The sequence below is a fragment of the Mesocricetus auratus genome, unplaced genomic scaffold (genome assembly GCF_017639785.1).
Source record: "Mesocricetus auratus isolate SY011 unplaced genomic scaffold, BCM_Maur_2.0 Super-Scaffold_100007, whole genome shotgun sequence".
Lineage (NCBI taxonomy): Eukaryota > Metazoa > Chordata > Mammalia > Rodentia > Cricetidae > Mesocricetus > Mesocricetus auratus.
The window spans coordinates 42,233,400-42,249,590 of NW_024429191.1; the positions used below are offsets into that span (position 1 = coordinate 42,233,400).

The 16,191-nt window shown below is 50.6% G+C and overlaps 1 protein-coding gene across 2 annotated transcripts in view; it reads left to right on the plus strand.

Annotated features, from left to right (window-relative positions):
- Pmp22 (peripheral myelin protein 22) overlaps positions 1 to 16,191 on the plus strand; it is a 28,095-nt gene that overhangs the window by 1,545 nt on the left and 10,359 nt on the right. Inside the window, exons 1-3 of one of the 2 annotated variants that reach the window (XM_040748858.1) lie at positions 941 to 1,098; positions 2,536 to 2,652; positions 4,195 to 4,294. In XM_040748858.1, coding sequence (XP_040604792.1) covers positions 2,575 to 2,652; positions 4,195 to 4,294 — 178 coding nt within the window. In that variant the 5' untranslated portion in view covers positions 941 to 1,098; positions 2,536 to 2,574. Of the gene's footprint in view, positions 1 to 940; positions 1,099 to 2,535; positions 2,653 to 4,194; positions 4,295 to 16,191 lie in introns of those variants that run through there. The other variant, XM_040748859.1, reaches the window with a different exon arrangement.

Genomic DNA, 16,191 nt, shown 5'->3' on the forward strand with positions numbered 1-16,191 from the left:
CGGGTAGAGATTTTAACACATTGACTCCTTGCTCAGTCAGCCAACACAGGTGACCTGATGGCTACTTGGGCACATCTCCAAGAAGAGCTGGCTAGCCTCTCCCTCTACAACTCTGGGAGGGCCACACTCAGGCAGCTATGAATCAGCTAGTTTCTCTGGCGGCTCTTCCGCACCTCAGATGGCCAGTTCCCTAACCCCCTACCCCCCTGGCCAGGATTCCAGCCAAGGCTGGGAGCCAGGCCAGATTGCCTCAAGCAAACTTCACCTAGAGTTTATATGCGGTTGTAACCTGGTTTTGCCAAACCTAGGAGGAGCCGGATCCTAGGGCTCCCTATCTCTTGGTCTGCCTGTTCCCCCTCCCCTCCCTTCGAATTCCGGTCCCAGCAGGGGCCTCTGACTATGTCCCTGGAATCCAAGAAGGCCAGCACATTTTCTAGATACAAATAGGGATAACAGGGATGGGTGTTTTGAGAACACGCCCAGTTAAGACCCCAGCACAGGCAAGCCAGGTGTGAAGGTCCCAGAGGTCCCGGCTGCTGGTAGGAGAGAGGATCCAGCCTCAGTCCGCGCATGGACACAGTCTGCTTCGGTGCGCCCGGAAACTCAGCCCTGCACACTTGCGGCACGATGCCTGGCAAACTTTACTCATTTAGCCTGGGAGTGGGGGGCGAAGGTACGATTGATTTATTGGTCAACAGGGTCCAAGCACCACAGAGCTAGGGGAGGTGGGAGGTGGAAGCCCAGGGGCCTCCAGCTTCGAGTAAAAGCCGCAGTTTTGCAGAGATCTGTTTTTTCCGGAGGTGTCTTTAAGTCCAAGTAACTGTCTGGGCAGTCGGCGCCCCGCCCGCCTGCCCCCTCTCCTCGGGGAGGCCCGCCCTCCCGCACACGCTGACCCCGGGACACACCCTTCTGCAGCGACGCAAACAGGGCGTAGTTCCCGTTAAAGGGGAACGCCAGGAGCCTCCCACTGCCCCCTTGCTTTGCGCGCGCAGCCCCGCAGCACAGCTGTCTTTTGGGGACGCCAGCAACCCAGAGGTCCCACTGGAGTTTGTGCCTGAAGCCACTCTGCTCTGAGACAGCTGTCTCTTTGAACTGCAAGTAAGTAGGTAGGGAAAGTGAAGGAGGGGGATAAACCAGGGCATCACCTGGAGCTGGTGCGCCTAGAGTGGTGACCAGGCTCCGGCCGCCAAAGGGTTGCCTTGTGGCAGGAGGCTGAGACTCCTTTGCCTGCTTCTTTCCTAGCCTACCGGAGGGACACGTTCAGACCTCAGGGTGGTGATGGTGTCTGGATAGAGGGTGGCTGGGGCGGCCAAGCAGTTCTTTCCAGAGGATGGTGCTCTGCCAAAATACCTAGGATGATATCCCAGACCTCTGGACCTTCAGGTCCTAGCCACAGGCCTTATCTGCTCTTGTTCGCTGCTACTGGAAGCCGTCCGATGTAATTTAAATTTTCTGGCAAGTTTGGGAACATCCTATGTATATCTTGTGTGCATTCCTGGGGTTATGTTTTTGATGTGTTCCTTGGGAGGATAATGGAGGTGTCTGGGATAGAATGCTTGTCAAAACTCTTTTGAAGTCTCCTTGGCCCAAAGTTCTGTTCTTAACTGGTCCATCCAGCTGCAGTCAGGTCTTTCACAGATTTGCATCAGATCACCCAAGCTTTAGCTCCCTAAAGTCTGTGAAGTAGGGGGATAGGATCTCCGTACCTCAGGCCTTGCTAGCCCTGACCTGGGGGAATTCTCAGACTCAATCAGCCCTTTTACACAGCCGGTCAGCGGCACCCCAGCATAGGACTCCCGAGGCATCCACTCGGAATGGAAAACTGGACGGGGTACGCCTGGGGGCCCTGAGTGCAGCGGGCTCAGCCTGGCTGTCCGTGGGGCCGTCGTGGGGAGGGTGGGCAGGTCGTGGAGCTAGTGGGTCGGAGGACCTTAACCCCCTGGGGCGCGCAGGGAAGGCGCGGAGCCTGGCGCGCGGGAAGCTCGGGAGCCGGGCAGACCTCCAGCCCGCCTGCTCTCCCGATCCCGGAGCTGCCAGCGTCTTGGCGGAGCCCGGGGCGGGGCGGCTCCTCTCCGCTGGTAAAACCCGGTGGAAATTTGGAAGCAAGTAACGGAATGCGAGGCACACTGGGGTCTGGGAAACCAGCCTTGGACGGCGGGCGACCCCAGGCCACTGACTGCAATCCTGGCGCCAACCGCTGAGCCTCCCGCCCCTGGGGGAATCCGCCCTATGACTCGGGCAGGGATGTGGCCTCTGTGGCCTCCCGAGTCCCACGAGCCCCGAGAGGCGCCCGGACTGGGCGGAGGCTTGCTGTGGCCTCGGCTCATCCTTCTGGAAACTCCTCTCCTCCGCGCGCCTCCCGGGGTGATCGAGACGTGCGTACCATGGCTTGTTTTGTTCCAAAGGCAAAAGATGTTAGCTCGCGGGCGGGCGGGCTCTGGGCGGGGATAGGGATGGCGGCTGCCGCCCCCTCCCGGCCAGCTGGGCCCCCGGACCAGCGCCAGCGGCCTCACACCCGCCTCCCTTTCCGTGCAGGCACCGCTCCACCGAGCCCGAACCCAACTCCCAGCCACCATGCTCCTACTGTTGTTGGGGATCCTGTTCCTCCACGTCGCGGTGCTAGTGTTGCTGTTCGTCTCTACCATCGTCAGCGTGAGTGCGGGCGGGCTGGGGAGGCTCCCTGCGGGACGACATCTATCCCTGCTCTGGCTTCCAAGGAGCTTTCTGCATGTGCCAAACTGGAATGATATTTGCAGACAGCTGAACCATCTCAGACACCCAGGGACATTTGGTTTTGCACTTTCTGGCCACCCGCTTTTCAGACCTTTGAGAAAGTGGGCCAGAGTCAGGGGTAGGAAGTGAGCAAGGACTGGAAGAACTTTAGCTGCTCAGGCTTCTGAGTCAAAGGACTGACTGCGGGGCAAATCCAAGGTTCTTGGCTGCCAGTTGATGAGAGTGCACTGCTTTCTTTTTCCTTGATGTAGCCTCTTTGAGCTAAGTGGGCAATTTATAAAGCCCACACCCCAATCATAGCTCAGAAGAGTCGTTTCATTTATAAAAGTCGTTAGGATTGGGAGTTATCAACTTTAAAAATAGACAAGGAAGTAACAAGTTATGAAGCTTTCAAATACAATGGATTAGCTGGGCGTTGGTGGTGCATGCCTTTAGTCCCAGCACTCAGGAGGCAGAGGCAGGTGGATTTCTGTGAGTTCGAAACCAGCCTGGTCTATAGAGTGAGTGCCAGGACAGGCTCCAAAGCTATACAGAGAACCCCTGTCTTGGAAAACAAAAGTCACATTGGATTAATTCATTTTAAGTTTGCTTTCTTACCAATGAAGATGTATGCTTCTGGCTTTCATGTCTTAATGCAAGGCAAGGTAGAAATGGGGATTCTGAAAAATAGGTTCGGGATTTGTAAATTGCTTTATTATTTACATGATCTTAATTATGACTATGGTTGATGCTAATCATTATAGCAGTAGGAATGATAAGCTCAGTTGACTCCGTGCTTGGTTAGCAAGCACGAAGCCTGGGTTCAGATCCTCGAATGGCATGAACCTGTATATAGTACTTCATGCTTATAATTTCAGCCCTTCCTGAGGTAGAAGCAGAAGGGCTGGAAGTTCAAGGTCGTCCTTGGCTTCCTAGAGAGTTCGAGGACATCCTGGGCTACATAAGACCCTAACCCCTCCACACCCACCCAAGAAATATATATGTAAAGTAGGCTTAGAGAGGTCATGACTAGGAATGACTCCCAGAAGGTGTCTGAGTGCACTTGCCCCTGGTTCCTGCTATGCCACTCACCGGTTTGTGAAGCAGCGTGTGCGTGTGTGTGTGTGTGTGTGTGTGTGTGTGTGTGTGTGATACCTTCATTTCCAAAGTTCTTTTCACACACAAAACAGTGCTTCCACCTCCTCATGATACCCATATCAGACCTTCACCTCTCACTCCTGCATGACAATTGCTAACTTTACCAGGGAGTGGCTTATGCTGAGGGCAGGAGGTGGGTGGGGCAGACCTCCAGGTGATGGGGGCTAGGGAGTGGTCTGTGCTGATCTCCCTGGGCAAGGGGCCAAGGGGCGGGGCAGGCCTCCTGGGGATGGCTGCTCCACCATCCTCCCCCTGCCTCCCCCCTCCCTCCCTCCCTCCCTCCTCCTCACTGCTTCACTAACTGGGGTGTCTGATTGTTTCCAGCAATGGCTCGTGGGCAATGGACACACAACTGACCTCTGGCAGAACTGCACCACGTCCTTCTCTGGAGCCGTCCAGCATTGCTACTCATCGTCAGCGAGTGGTGAGAAACTAGTGTTCTGCTCTGCTCAGAGTGGGCCTGAGGGCTGTTCTTTTGCACCTGAAAACATCAACCCTTGCTGTTCTGGTCTAGAAAGCCCCTTCTGGGTTGGGTGGGATGTGTCACATAGCCATGCAACCAACAGGAGAGGCAGGGGACAGTTGTCTCACGAGGGAGTCTTCAGTATCACCATGGCTCTGCCTGAGCCATGCCTTCTGCTTGCCCCAGTCACTTTGTGTAATGCTCTATGTGGGTAAAGAAATTCGGACACAGAAATTCGGACACAGGTAAGCAGAGGAGGCAATATGCCACAGTTCACTTAAGTAGATCCCATGGCAATTAGGTGACACTGTGGACATTTCTGGTTTGGTGACTATCTGTATCAGAAATGTTCTGCACCTTCCCACTGCAGCGTTAGGCAATGGAGACTTCATGAAGATGACCTGGCCAGGTTTGTCCTCACCCCCATTACCAAACTGTCTTCCTAGGTCTTGGGCTTCAGTGGTACCATTTAGCATATGGACCCTTCTCCATAGACTGCATTTCTCCTCTGCACTCCCCATCTTTGGCTATGGGATGTTGGGAACCTGGCTGAGATTGAAATCAAGGGAACACTAGGAATGCGCAGGGAGCCAGTGTAGAGGTGACTAGGTGGATAGTCCTGGTGGATGTGTAGTCATGAGATCTCTGCTAAAACTTGACGGTATGTTCCCAAGGATGGGTCCTGGGCCCAGGAGGCCTGGAATTCTGACTTGTGAAGGAAGCTTCCAATCTTACTGTAAGCTTCTCTCTCGTGTTTAGTTGAAGATGCCACACTCAGTGAGAGGGACCAGTTAATGTCCAGCCCCACAGAACAGGCAGTGAAGTGGCTATGAGCTCCATGCAATCCAGTTTTTTCTTCCTCTAGACTCTGCAAGAGTATCATTGAAATGTAGCAAAGGAAAGACCTTAGAGTTAGCAGAAACGGGAACTGGTAACATATTCATAGGGAGGACAGGCAAAACACTGTTTTAAAGTTTCACCATTCCAGGCCTAGGGATAGGGCAAAGACCCCAGGCCTGTGAAATGGATAGTTAGTTCTTCATCTAGGTGTGTGGGACACACTAAATTGAAACCATCTAGAGATTGCATGGTGAGTTGGAAGCCCAGTAAACGAACACTGTTCACGAATGCCTGAGAATGTCATGGGAGTGCTCTTGGTCCCCCAAAGCCACAGCATCAGGTTTCAAACACTTCAGCCTTAGGGTCTGGCAGAAGGTCCCTGCACTTTCAGGATGTGCGTCTTTTGACTCACCACTGACACCTAGTGGTCTCAAGTGCAGCTGTCTCAAGACAGCCTGCAAAAGTCAGCTAGCTTCTCATGGGGCTTCGGGCCTGGTGTCTACAGGCGCTGTCCCCAAGTGGCATTTGGCCACGTGGGGTTGGCACAGAATTCAAGACTCTTAGGCCCGGAAGGGAGAAGTTTTGGCAGGCATATTAAAACCGCCTGAGTTCCAGCTGAAACGAGGAATTGCTAAGTTGTGCACAAGCTGTCTGCAAGAGAGAATGGAAGGTACAGCTGGTAACCTGTTAATTGGCCCAAACTCCTGCAAAGTAAATAGCTGTTCCTTGATGCCAGAAGCACACGTTAAAGAGACACTAGTGCGGTTTTAAAGAGGAGTCTTGTCTCTCAGCTTCTCCATGGTGACCAGTTCATCTTCCTGGGCTAGACTACAATGATTCTGCTCAGTTTGTTAGTGTGATTCCAAGTCTGCTTGATGGCTTTTCTGGGAATCCCAGTTCGTAACTATGATAATAATGGACTTTTGAGGCATCCAGGAAAGGCCCCAAAGGAGCCAGGCTTTGCTTCCACTGGGTTTATTCTAAATTAGAAGTTTCCGTTTAAACTTCCTGAGAGATAATTACCTCCCTGACGGCCCGGTGTGTCAGCATGTTACAAAGTAATCTCTGCGGGATCAGTCCCCTGGGCGGGCTTTGCCTTTCTATGGTGTTCAACAATGAGTTGTGTGGCAATAGAGTTAAGTTACAAAGTTACTTTTAAAGCACCCGGCCACTTTCATGAATGAACCCCGTTTAGTTGTTCTCTGAATTAAATGAACTGTTTGTTCTTAGAATGTTGGAAGCATACATTTTGAAGTAATCATTATTTACAGTGATTTGTAAAGAACATGTATGGAGCATGTACTTTGGTTTACACAGTAAGCTTCCTGCCTACCTCCCTTAGGGTTTTGCTGCAGCCAAGGCTGGTCTTGAATTCTTGGGTCCAAGGGGTTCTCCACGCCTCAGCAGTAGCTGCAATACTATGGTCACATGCCACTGTTTAGCTCCAACCCGCTCTTTCCCTGAAGGGACACAGATGCTCTTCCCCTCTCTCGGAGGGAGGAAGGCTGCTTGTTGTTCTAGAAGCCACTGCTGTGTGGATGTAGGCTGCTAGTGTGTTCTCTGAGGCAGCCCAGTATCTACACTATCAGGCCCAAAGGTTTATCAAGTCTCTTCTTGAAGCTATCTCTTTGCACTGGATCTAGTTTTGCATGTCCTTCTCGGGCTCTCAACCTCCTATTCCCCAGTCTTTTCCAACCTGATTGACTTTCTTTCTGGCCCAAGCTTAATTCCCGCGGTAGGCAGAGGTGAATCGGCTCTGTGGGGCCCACCCCAAGGCTTGGGAGCTGCTGGCCTTGACAGTCAGGGACCTTGACCCTGCAGATGCTGAACCTCACTGAAGAGTGGGGATATAAGTGTGGGGGCATGAGTCAATCGCTGTGACACACGTTGGGCCAGGTGCCTGCGGAGAGGGGGCAGATGGTGTCAGAGTTCAGAAGGAAGCGGAAGGCCAGCCTACAGTGGGAGGCAGAATATGATGCCTCCTCCAAAAGGCAGGCAGGATTTAAGTAAATACAGGCAAGTAGGGAGGCATGCTCTGTCTGGACAGTGACCTTCTGCAAGAAGATGGGGCATGGTAGACCGATTGGCTGGTGTTCCGACTAGTGTTAGGGCTGACTCCATCGGGTAGAACCTCTTCAAATGTTAGCTTCACAAATGAGTTTGTTTCCCCCCTCTTTTAAAGAAGTCGGAGCATGGCAGCCCAGAAGACGCATGGGTTTCATGACATTTCTAGGGAACTAGGCCCTTTCTAGCTCATTTCTTTGTCATCTTTTGGGGTTGGTTCTCATCTCCCATGAATGTAAAGGCTGTTAGAGCTCCAGACACTCATCCATGCCCTCAACAGCAGGGTGAACAAAGCAGGAAAGAAAGAATGTACTCTTTCCCTTTGAATGGAATGTTCCTGGAAGCGCACATTTTATTTGTTCCTTCCTTTTGTTGGAGCTTAGTTACTAATAAGACCTTACTCATTTATAAGAAGGCAGAGAAGTGGAGTGGATTGTGTCAAAACTCACTCTCTGTCTGTGTCTGTGTCTGTGTCTGTGTCTCTGTCTCTCTCTGTCTCTCTGTCTCTGTCTCTGTCTCTGTCTCTGTCTCTCTCTCTCTCTCTCTCTCTCTCTCCACACTCAGCCTGCCCAACAGCTGGAGTCTGCTCTGCGCATGTCTCCTTCTCAGAATCCAGTTTCATAAGGTGTCCCATCCTTTAATGTCTATAGTCACACTTGTCCGAGCCACTGAGGCAGCGTCTGACTAGATAGCATGTATCTGTTCTTGACCTTCTGTGCTTCTATGATAGGTTTTCCAAGCTGAGTCCAGGATGCAGTGTTTTTAGAACAAAACATGGCTCCATCACTTGGTTTTCCAAGCTTCCCGAGGCCCCATTGGCCTTCATTTCCAAGTGACAGCCTTGCCATGGTCCAGGGAAATTGCCCTGAAGAGCCTTCTTCTTCCTCACCGTTCTTCCTTTCATCATAGAATCTCGGCAGTCCCATTGTCCCTCTCATGTAAACACCCCACTTCAGGATTCTCCTCCCTTCTCCCCACTTTCTGCCTCTCTCACTCACTATTCTCCCACCCTAGTATCTCACCAGAGCCGTTTGTTGCGTCTATGGTGTGACAGAGAAGAGGAGAGAGCAGAAGGGCTCGCAGTGTCCTGGGCAGCCATGCGGGGAGCTCAAGTGATGTTGGGCCGCATCGGGAACTGTGCAGGGAACTGAACAGTGGACGGGAGCACGAGGGGTGTTGTCGTGTGTGCTTGAGTGTGTGAGGCTGTTGGGAGTTGGAGAATGACCCTTCAGAAGACCTTGGAGTACGCTGTGTGAACATCTAGAGAGACTCGAGGCAGGGGAACCACTGAGCACAGGGTCACAGGGGAGGAGCAGAAGAGAGCAGAACAGCAGAGTCAGGCCAGAATGGGGTGTGTCCAAAGATCCTTCCAGACTCCATCGAAGAGCTGTGCCTCTGGAAGCTCTTCCCACCTCCCATTCTGCCCAAACTGTGTCTGCTCTAGACTCTTAGGGAGATATTTTCTTCTAGAAGCATTCATCAGGCAGAACCTGCTGGGGTCTTATTAGGAAAGCTGGATGATGATTCTTAACACCTTAAAAAAAAAACCCAACCTTTTCTGCCTTACTTATTTTCCTCCTGGAGACCTTTGTTTTACAATCAGAAACTGGTTACAGAATGGATTTTCTATTAGAGTGAAGCAGAAATACTTAACTACACAAATTTAGGGATGTCCTATGATATTTATTGAGAGAGAAATCACTTATGTGAAAAGTCCAGAAAGCTGAGAACCAAAGGTCCGCATGCGGCTCTCTAGGTGGAAACTGAAACTCGAAGAGAAAGAGTCTCCTCCTCCTCTTGGCTCTATTTACCCACGTGTTCTACTCTACGTACCCGTGAACACACCCACATGGGAGTGGTGAGCGCTTACGGAGACGTAAAATCACTCCCTACATTAGAGTGATGAGTCTTAAACTGTAGTCATGGTGGATAGGACCAGAGGGCAGTGTCCATAGCATCATAGCATCACTGAGAGGCAGAGGTGACTGGGGCCTTGGCTTTCAAATGAGTAAGGTCTGTAAACTCAGGCTCTGGTGGGTGCTGAGCCTTCTCCCGAGCCCCTGTGAGGGAGTTGAGGAGACACTGCTCCATGTCTGGGTAGCACACCTACTTTGGCATTAAGTGGCTCTGTGCCTTGTGCGTGTTTTGTTCTGTTTTTATGCATGGAAGTAACCTCAAACTCTAGATTTCACCTACGTGGACCTGGCCTGGAGCAGAAGGGTCAGATCCCAGACTGCTTGAGTGCCTGAGGGCTAGAAGAGCTCATCCTGTCCTTAGTTTCCTCATTGGCTTCAGAGAGCCCAGCTGAGGTCAGGCACAGAAGAACTTGACCTTTTGTGTGACTGGACTCATACCCCATTCCCACTTACAAATTGCTCTGTTGTGTTGGAAGATGAGAGCCATGACAACAAAAAAATATGTCTATTCTTGACACAACTTTGATTTTAGAAAGTATCTACTCAACCTAAAACATGAAGGGAACAACCATGCCCCCAAGGCATGCTTTGCTTTCCCAGTGGTTGGAGATGCCTTATAGATCCTCTGGTGAAATTGGACGTCACAGCTTTAGAGGACCTCTCCATCTCAGATGGTGGCTGGGGCTCAGGCCAGAAGCCAGTGAGACTTCCTTGTCCTTCTTTTCCATTCTAAATGACAGCAGCAAACTCATGACAGTCAGTAGGGTTGTGGGTGGCATTGCTTGGACTGGAAACAGGAAAACATCTATCTTGCCAGCATCGGCCCCTCCAAACACTCTTGGTGGCCTCCTTTGTCTCTGTCTCCAAAATGATGCTAGACTTTATCTCACCCTTCCATGTGATGACACTGTCGTTTTGGCAAGGACACCAGACCATTTCCTTGCTGTGGCTCAGCTTCAGGTCAGACTTCGGGAAACCCAAAGGCCCTCTGCACTTATGGGCTCATGTTTCACAGCTTAAAATCTTTGTGGCTCCCCAGATCGACCCATAATCTCACTGCAGAAATGAATCATGATTTTTACAGGATCTTATGGATTCTCTGGCAGGAAAAGGAACCTAGGGGGTGGGGTGTGTCATTTGAACTCTTGAATTTCTTATCAGATGTCGGTATCTAGGCGTTAATAAGTAACATTCACGGGCTCTGCTGTTTAAAAGCTTTAGCTGTTCAGCTGAAGCAAGAGGATGGCCTGAGCCCACGAGTGTAAGACCTGCATAGATGCATAGATAACAGTGATTCCTTGTTTCATAATAACCAGTTATGGTTATTCTGGTGCTGCATCCTAGGATATGGTATCAGCTGCATCCTTGGGGTTTCCCTGGAGCCCAGGAAGCATCTTTTGCATTTTAGGAGCAAGGAGAGCTTGACCATGGCTTACCTTGAGGGCATGCTGGCCTCAGAGGAGGATGTGTGGACCTAGGGATGGAAAATACAGTCCATGGCATGCAAGAACCTCCAACTATCTACTGCTTTTCCTGTTGTCTAGAGACACCTCTGCAAGAAGCCCACTGGGCCTTTATCCTCCTAGAGATAGGGAACAGCCAGCTTCCAAGAAAGCTTTTCCTTTCTGAGGAAACACCAGTAAGCTGCAGCCATAATGTTCTTCACACATGCAGAGGGCATCCTGTACCGTATGTAGACTTTGCTAGAAATCGGGCGCCCACAGGTGTAAGAAAGACCAGATCTCTGCCCTATGGAGCTCACAGTTAGTTGGGGGACATGGGTTAAGATCAATAAACAATCCTGAGAATAGAAAGTGGAGTTCAGAAAGTTGTAGAAATGAGGTAGATTGTTGGCCCTGAGGAGGAAGGTCACAGGAGGCCTCTTTGTGCACAGTGAAGGGAGGGGGAAAGGCAAAGGACCAGTGAGGAGCTGTGGTAATGGTCCAGGCTGGGAATGATGAACACTAACAGATCTGATGACAAAGATGATACGAGCACTATGCTAGGCATTCTTCTTAGAGTCCAGCATCCAACCCACATTAGAACTGCAATGCATTGGTAGAGGCTTGGCTGGTTGGGAGGAGTGGAGGAGGAGGCACTGGTGGTAGATTTTGCCCCTGCATTAGATGTAGGGTTTGTGGAAACAGGATTAGAAATGACATCTAGGTTTGTGGGAGCAGGAGGTAGTTATGAGATGGGGTCTTGGACTGAGGTTGTAGAGATGGAGGAAAACGGGGCTTCGGAGGATAGAAACCAGAATCAGATTTGCTCATCAGCAGTGTCAGCAAGGTCTCTTTTGGATTTAGCAGTTCCCTAGTCTGCTGGATCCCTACAATTGGACACCCTGAGTCTGTGAGGGAGGGTATTTAGGGTCCTGAGCTGAGCCTTGGAAAGAGGTTAATGGGGATCTGTGAAGGAGAGGATCTTGGGCCAGGCAATCCGGGATGTGAGAGGAAGCCCCTGAGATGAAGCCACTTGAGAAATTCCCTTGTTCGGCCCGCAGCTTCTGTCTGCTGGAGCAGTCACTCCTGGCTGCCTTCCCCTGTGCTGTTTTTCTAGACTTGGGCTCACTGTGTCCCATGGCTCGCCCACAAGAACTGGTAATCTTTCTCGTAGCCCTTGAACCAGCACGGGGGCGGCAGCAGTCTTTGTTCTGTTTGACAGCTCTTCAAATAGTGGAGGACTGCGGTTTCGTCTCTTCCTTTCCGTGGCTTCTCTGGAGCTAGTGAGATTGTTCCAGAGTCCCCACTGCATGGTCTGGGCAGTCAGCACGTGTGACATTGAGAGTCTCTCTGAGGTGAGCCCATGGGTTTGGCTCACCCGAAGCTGTCTCTCTCAAGCCCCATCATCTCCCCTCCCCTTCTCTACATCTGTGGGTTCTAAATCCAAAAGGTGCAGGGAAGGCATTGACTCTCATTTTCAAGTACATGGCTGACTTTTATGGCACTTCCATGCACTGTGGTGGAAAGGCAAGTCAGTGAGACCCCAGGAATCCATGCCCTCTTACACTGGTCTACCTCTAGCCAACGGGGCAGACTGGCAGGTGCCCTGAGGTCTTACTACCTGTGTGTGGTATGGTATGGCACACAGTCAGAGTCCTCACTGCACAGATCCCAGGGCCTCGGCACATCCAGGGTTTAATTATTATACAGGTGGTCCCAAGGAGGTGGTTGTCCCTTGAGCTTGTTCTTGGGAATTGGATAGAACATCCTGGGACCTGGGAGGAACAGAAGAGCTTTGTGCATAGGAAAGGGTGGGTGGGTGGCATTCTGTTCCTGGTGAGTGGGGGGACTGGGTTCTTTCCAGCTCTTAATCTCAATGATAGCCTTTTTATATCTGGTGGGGGAGGTGGAGGACTTTGGTTTTTCTCGTATGGAGAAATCCTGCAAAACCCAAAGATCTCCAAGGTAGCCCCACCATGACATTCCCTGTCCATCCTCCATTAGAATGGCTCATGCTATGTATGGAATATGCCTCTCTGTCTTCTGTGGCCAAACTCAAGTGCTTTCAAGCAGACTGCCGTGGTTAGTGATTTTAAAAATACTGCATTTCAGAAGTTAATCAAGCTTTTCTTCTTTTTTAAATAAGAGTACAACTTCTCATGTAACAATTCATTGCACGTTGTGGGTGTCCGGAAAGGGAGGCCAGTACACTGGTCTATGAAGGCCATGCCCTCTTTTTGGTATCAGCTTGTGGATGGAGTCTCAGAATAAACATTTTCTGCAGATCTGCCTGTTTCTGCAGCTTTCTAACAAGGTACAAAGGAAGTCCCCCAAAGTTTACCCTGTTCAGAAACTCAGGGACCCAAGGGAGTATAGGATTCCCTGTGCCAGTCCAAGACCCAGTGCGTGGGAGAGCATGGGTGTCAGAGTGGACAGCTAGACTGGGAGACTAGTTTGTGTGTCCTCCACAAGCCTCTTAATTAGGAGTGCAGTTCTCTGAGTGTTTGCATGAATTGATCATCTCAGTCAAAGGGTCTGCAGCTGGAGGATGCTCTGATTTGGGGTGTCGGAACACTTGTTTATGCATTAGTTGTGCTTGGCGAGGGATCCAAGTTTAAATGTGAAATGTATTCGTATACTGCTTGTTTTTGTAGATGTCTGTATGTTAAGAGCACCTATCACTTTGGGTCAGGTGAAGAATTTTCCACAGTGTCAACTTCCAGATCTTTTTGAACATTCTGGATTTCAGGATTAGTGACATCCAAACTGCTATTGTGTCATTGGTGTCCCTGGATGTGAGGGCTCTTTCTATCCTCCACCCCTACCCCTGCCTGGGCACTTAGTGTTCACTTATGTCCAACTGCAGGTTGCTCCCACTAAAACACCTCCTTAATTACCAGCTGAAAACGCCTCAGCAGAGGTGAGCCTTCATGGTCTCTGTGAGCCCCAGAACCCCGCCTTGCTTATCTATGTGATGTGCTTGCTGCAGGGGTCATGGGTAAAGCTAGCTTGAGCCCTGATTCTTATCTCAAACTGCTGGGGAGAGGGGGGAGGCCCTGGGACAGGACCCACACTGGACTCTGGGCCACAGAGCTGGTGGGTGAAGGGTAAGCAGAGGCCACATTGTTCAGGGTGGAGGTTGCTTGGAAATCCAACTATTTCTGGAATGACATTCATACTGAGAAATAAGGGAAAATGGTGATTCTGTGTGATGCTGGTGGGTTGGAGGTTTGCGGGCGGGGTCCTACTCCAGCGGTTGTCATGTGACTTTGAAAATAGTGCAGCACTGTACCTATGGGAGGCACTGACTTCTGCCTTTGTGATTTACCCCTCTGAGAGCTTTCTTCCATCTCTTCAATTTGTGCTCCATCTTATCTACCCTACATTTTCAACATAACTACTTACTATTTATAATTTTTTGATAGCCCTAAAAGCTCAAGCCCATATCGTTGAGCTCATGCTAAGCAAGTCACCAATCTACTCAGCTACATTCTAGACTCCCCTGTGTTCTCTTTCTTGAATCAGAAAAGCATTCACGAATTGCCCAGGGGAAACCAAAGGTCAGGGATAGAGGCTGGCTCAGTCAGTGCTGATAATGACAGAGGCAGATGAACTGTTTTCTGAGCCCTTAACCATCTAGACTGTAGGCCCTGGGCTAAGAATATAGCCGAGGGGGCAGATGTATTTCCTTCTCTGCTCAGCTGGCTCTGGGCAGGAATCTGACCTTGACAGAGAAGCTTGGGTGAGCCTGCTCCACCATCTCATGTGCTCTGGGGGATGTGCATGTCTGCAGCCACAGCACCAAACAGATTGTTGTCTGTAGCTCTGGCACCTGGCAGTCTTGGAGCAGCAGACCTGCCGAGAGCATGCGGGCTTGTGCATTCTGTTTAGCTTCAAGGGTTGGCATTGGCTTAGACCTGGCACAGAGGAGAATTCTAGTGACATTCCCCAGGTATCCACTCTGCATTCCGTACTAAGTGATCTCTGTAGAATGACAAGAGGTGTCCTTGGATTATATATGCAGCTGTTGCAGGCTTGTGCTTAGTGGGGAACAGAGTATGGCCTTGGAATACCGGCCTTTGCAGTTCACTGGAAACAAGTTTCAAATTGGCAGCCTTCTCCCTCGCTTCTGTTTCTCTCTACTGTCATTACTAGCCTCTTGCTTTGCTCTAGCAAAAGTGGGCAAACTAGCTTTAGAGGCCAAAGTAAAGCCACCGCTTGATTTACTGAGTAAGGGTTTATCAGATAAGTCAACCACACCCACAAGTTTACATGCTCCCTGATTTTGTCCTATAAGAGGCAGCTGAGTAGACACTGCCGAGGTCCAGTGACCCCCAAAGCTCCATCTGCCAGCTCACTGCAGTCAGCTTGCTGTATAGACGACAGACACTCTATAAGACAGCTTGCTGTGTAGACAGACAGTGCTGCTGTGCTGGGAAAGAGAAACACAGGGAAGCCCAAGTTGTGTCAGAAGGGTTCTTGGATTCTGGCTGGTGTCCCCATCATATCGTTTCTGTGAACTCTGTGGTCCCCAGCACAACACTTGTGCCTCGAATGGAGCCTCCAGTCACTACATAAAAGGTGGTTTCTCTGCGACTAGCACTGTGTGGGTGAGTGGGGTTGACTTTCCTTCCCGATGCTCTTTCCTTCTTTCCCATTTCTCCTTCCTTTTCTCTCTCCTCCAAAAACCCCAAAGTCACATGAACCAACTTCTGAACCTTCCTTTAACAGGGCTTTCACAGCAGCCTGAACCATTGCAACCCTAAGATCTGGGATAGTAAGTCAGGCTAAAGAAGGGCGATTCAGTTCTCCAAGAGTCCGTGTCAGGTTAAATAGGTGGCAGGCAGAGCCAAGCAGCAGAGCCCCTTCAGGGCTCTTCCAACTAGAGCACATACTCATGGCTGCTAGGGAGAGCGTGGCTTTGCTCATCACTGCTTGAGCCTGTTCTCACATGGCCTCCAGCACCCACCCTTCTGCCCTGGCCACCCTTCTGTTCCAGGCCTGAGAATGAATCTGGCTGGGGAGAAATGGTAGGGTGGTGCAGCCCCTTTAGGACATTGCAGGCTTCCCCTTGAGCAGCCAGCTGGCTGAGGTAGTCTTGGGACTGTCATGGAGGCTGCTTTCTCCAAGGCCTCGCTCTCTGCTTATCCTCTGTTGTCCTCAGTTAGCACCTGATGGATGGCGCTTGATGCAAAGAGGGTCTCTTTTCTCTATGCTGGGAATCCTGCAGTTCCTTTAAGTTTCGGAAACCCAGCTCTTACTATTGACACTGCCGTATCTTCTTTGCCTTGTAATTTTAAAAAATGTTTAAATGTTCACATCATACATGAGAAGTTGCCTTGCATTATGAAGCATGGATTTGTTCCCAGCCCAGTGCCCAAATCCTCATCAACACAAGTTCCTCACACTCAGTAGGGTAGTTAATATTTGTGCTTAACCTTTGCACACCCTCCTGCATGCTCTGTTAGCTTAACAGTGGTACAATGGGAAGCCTGCGTAAATAGTTGTCGTTGTACTACTGCTCAGGGTGTGTGGGTAAGAGAAGTCTGTGTGTACACTCTAGGCACAGCTTTTCAAAGCATCCTTGACCTGTCTG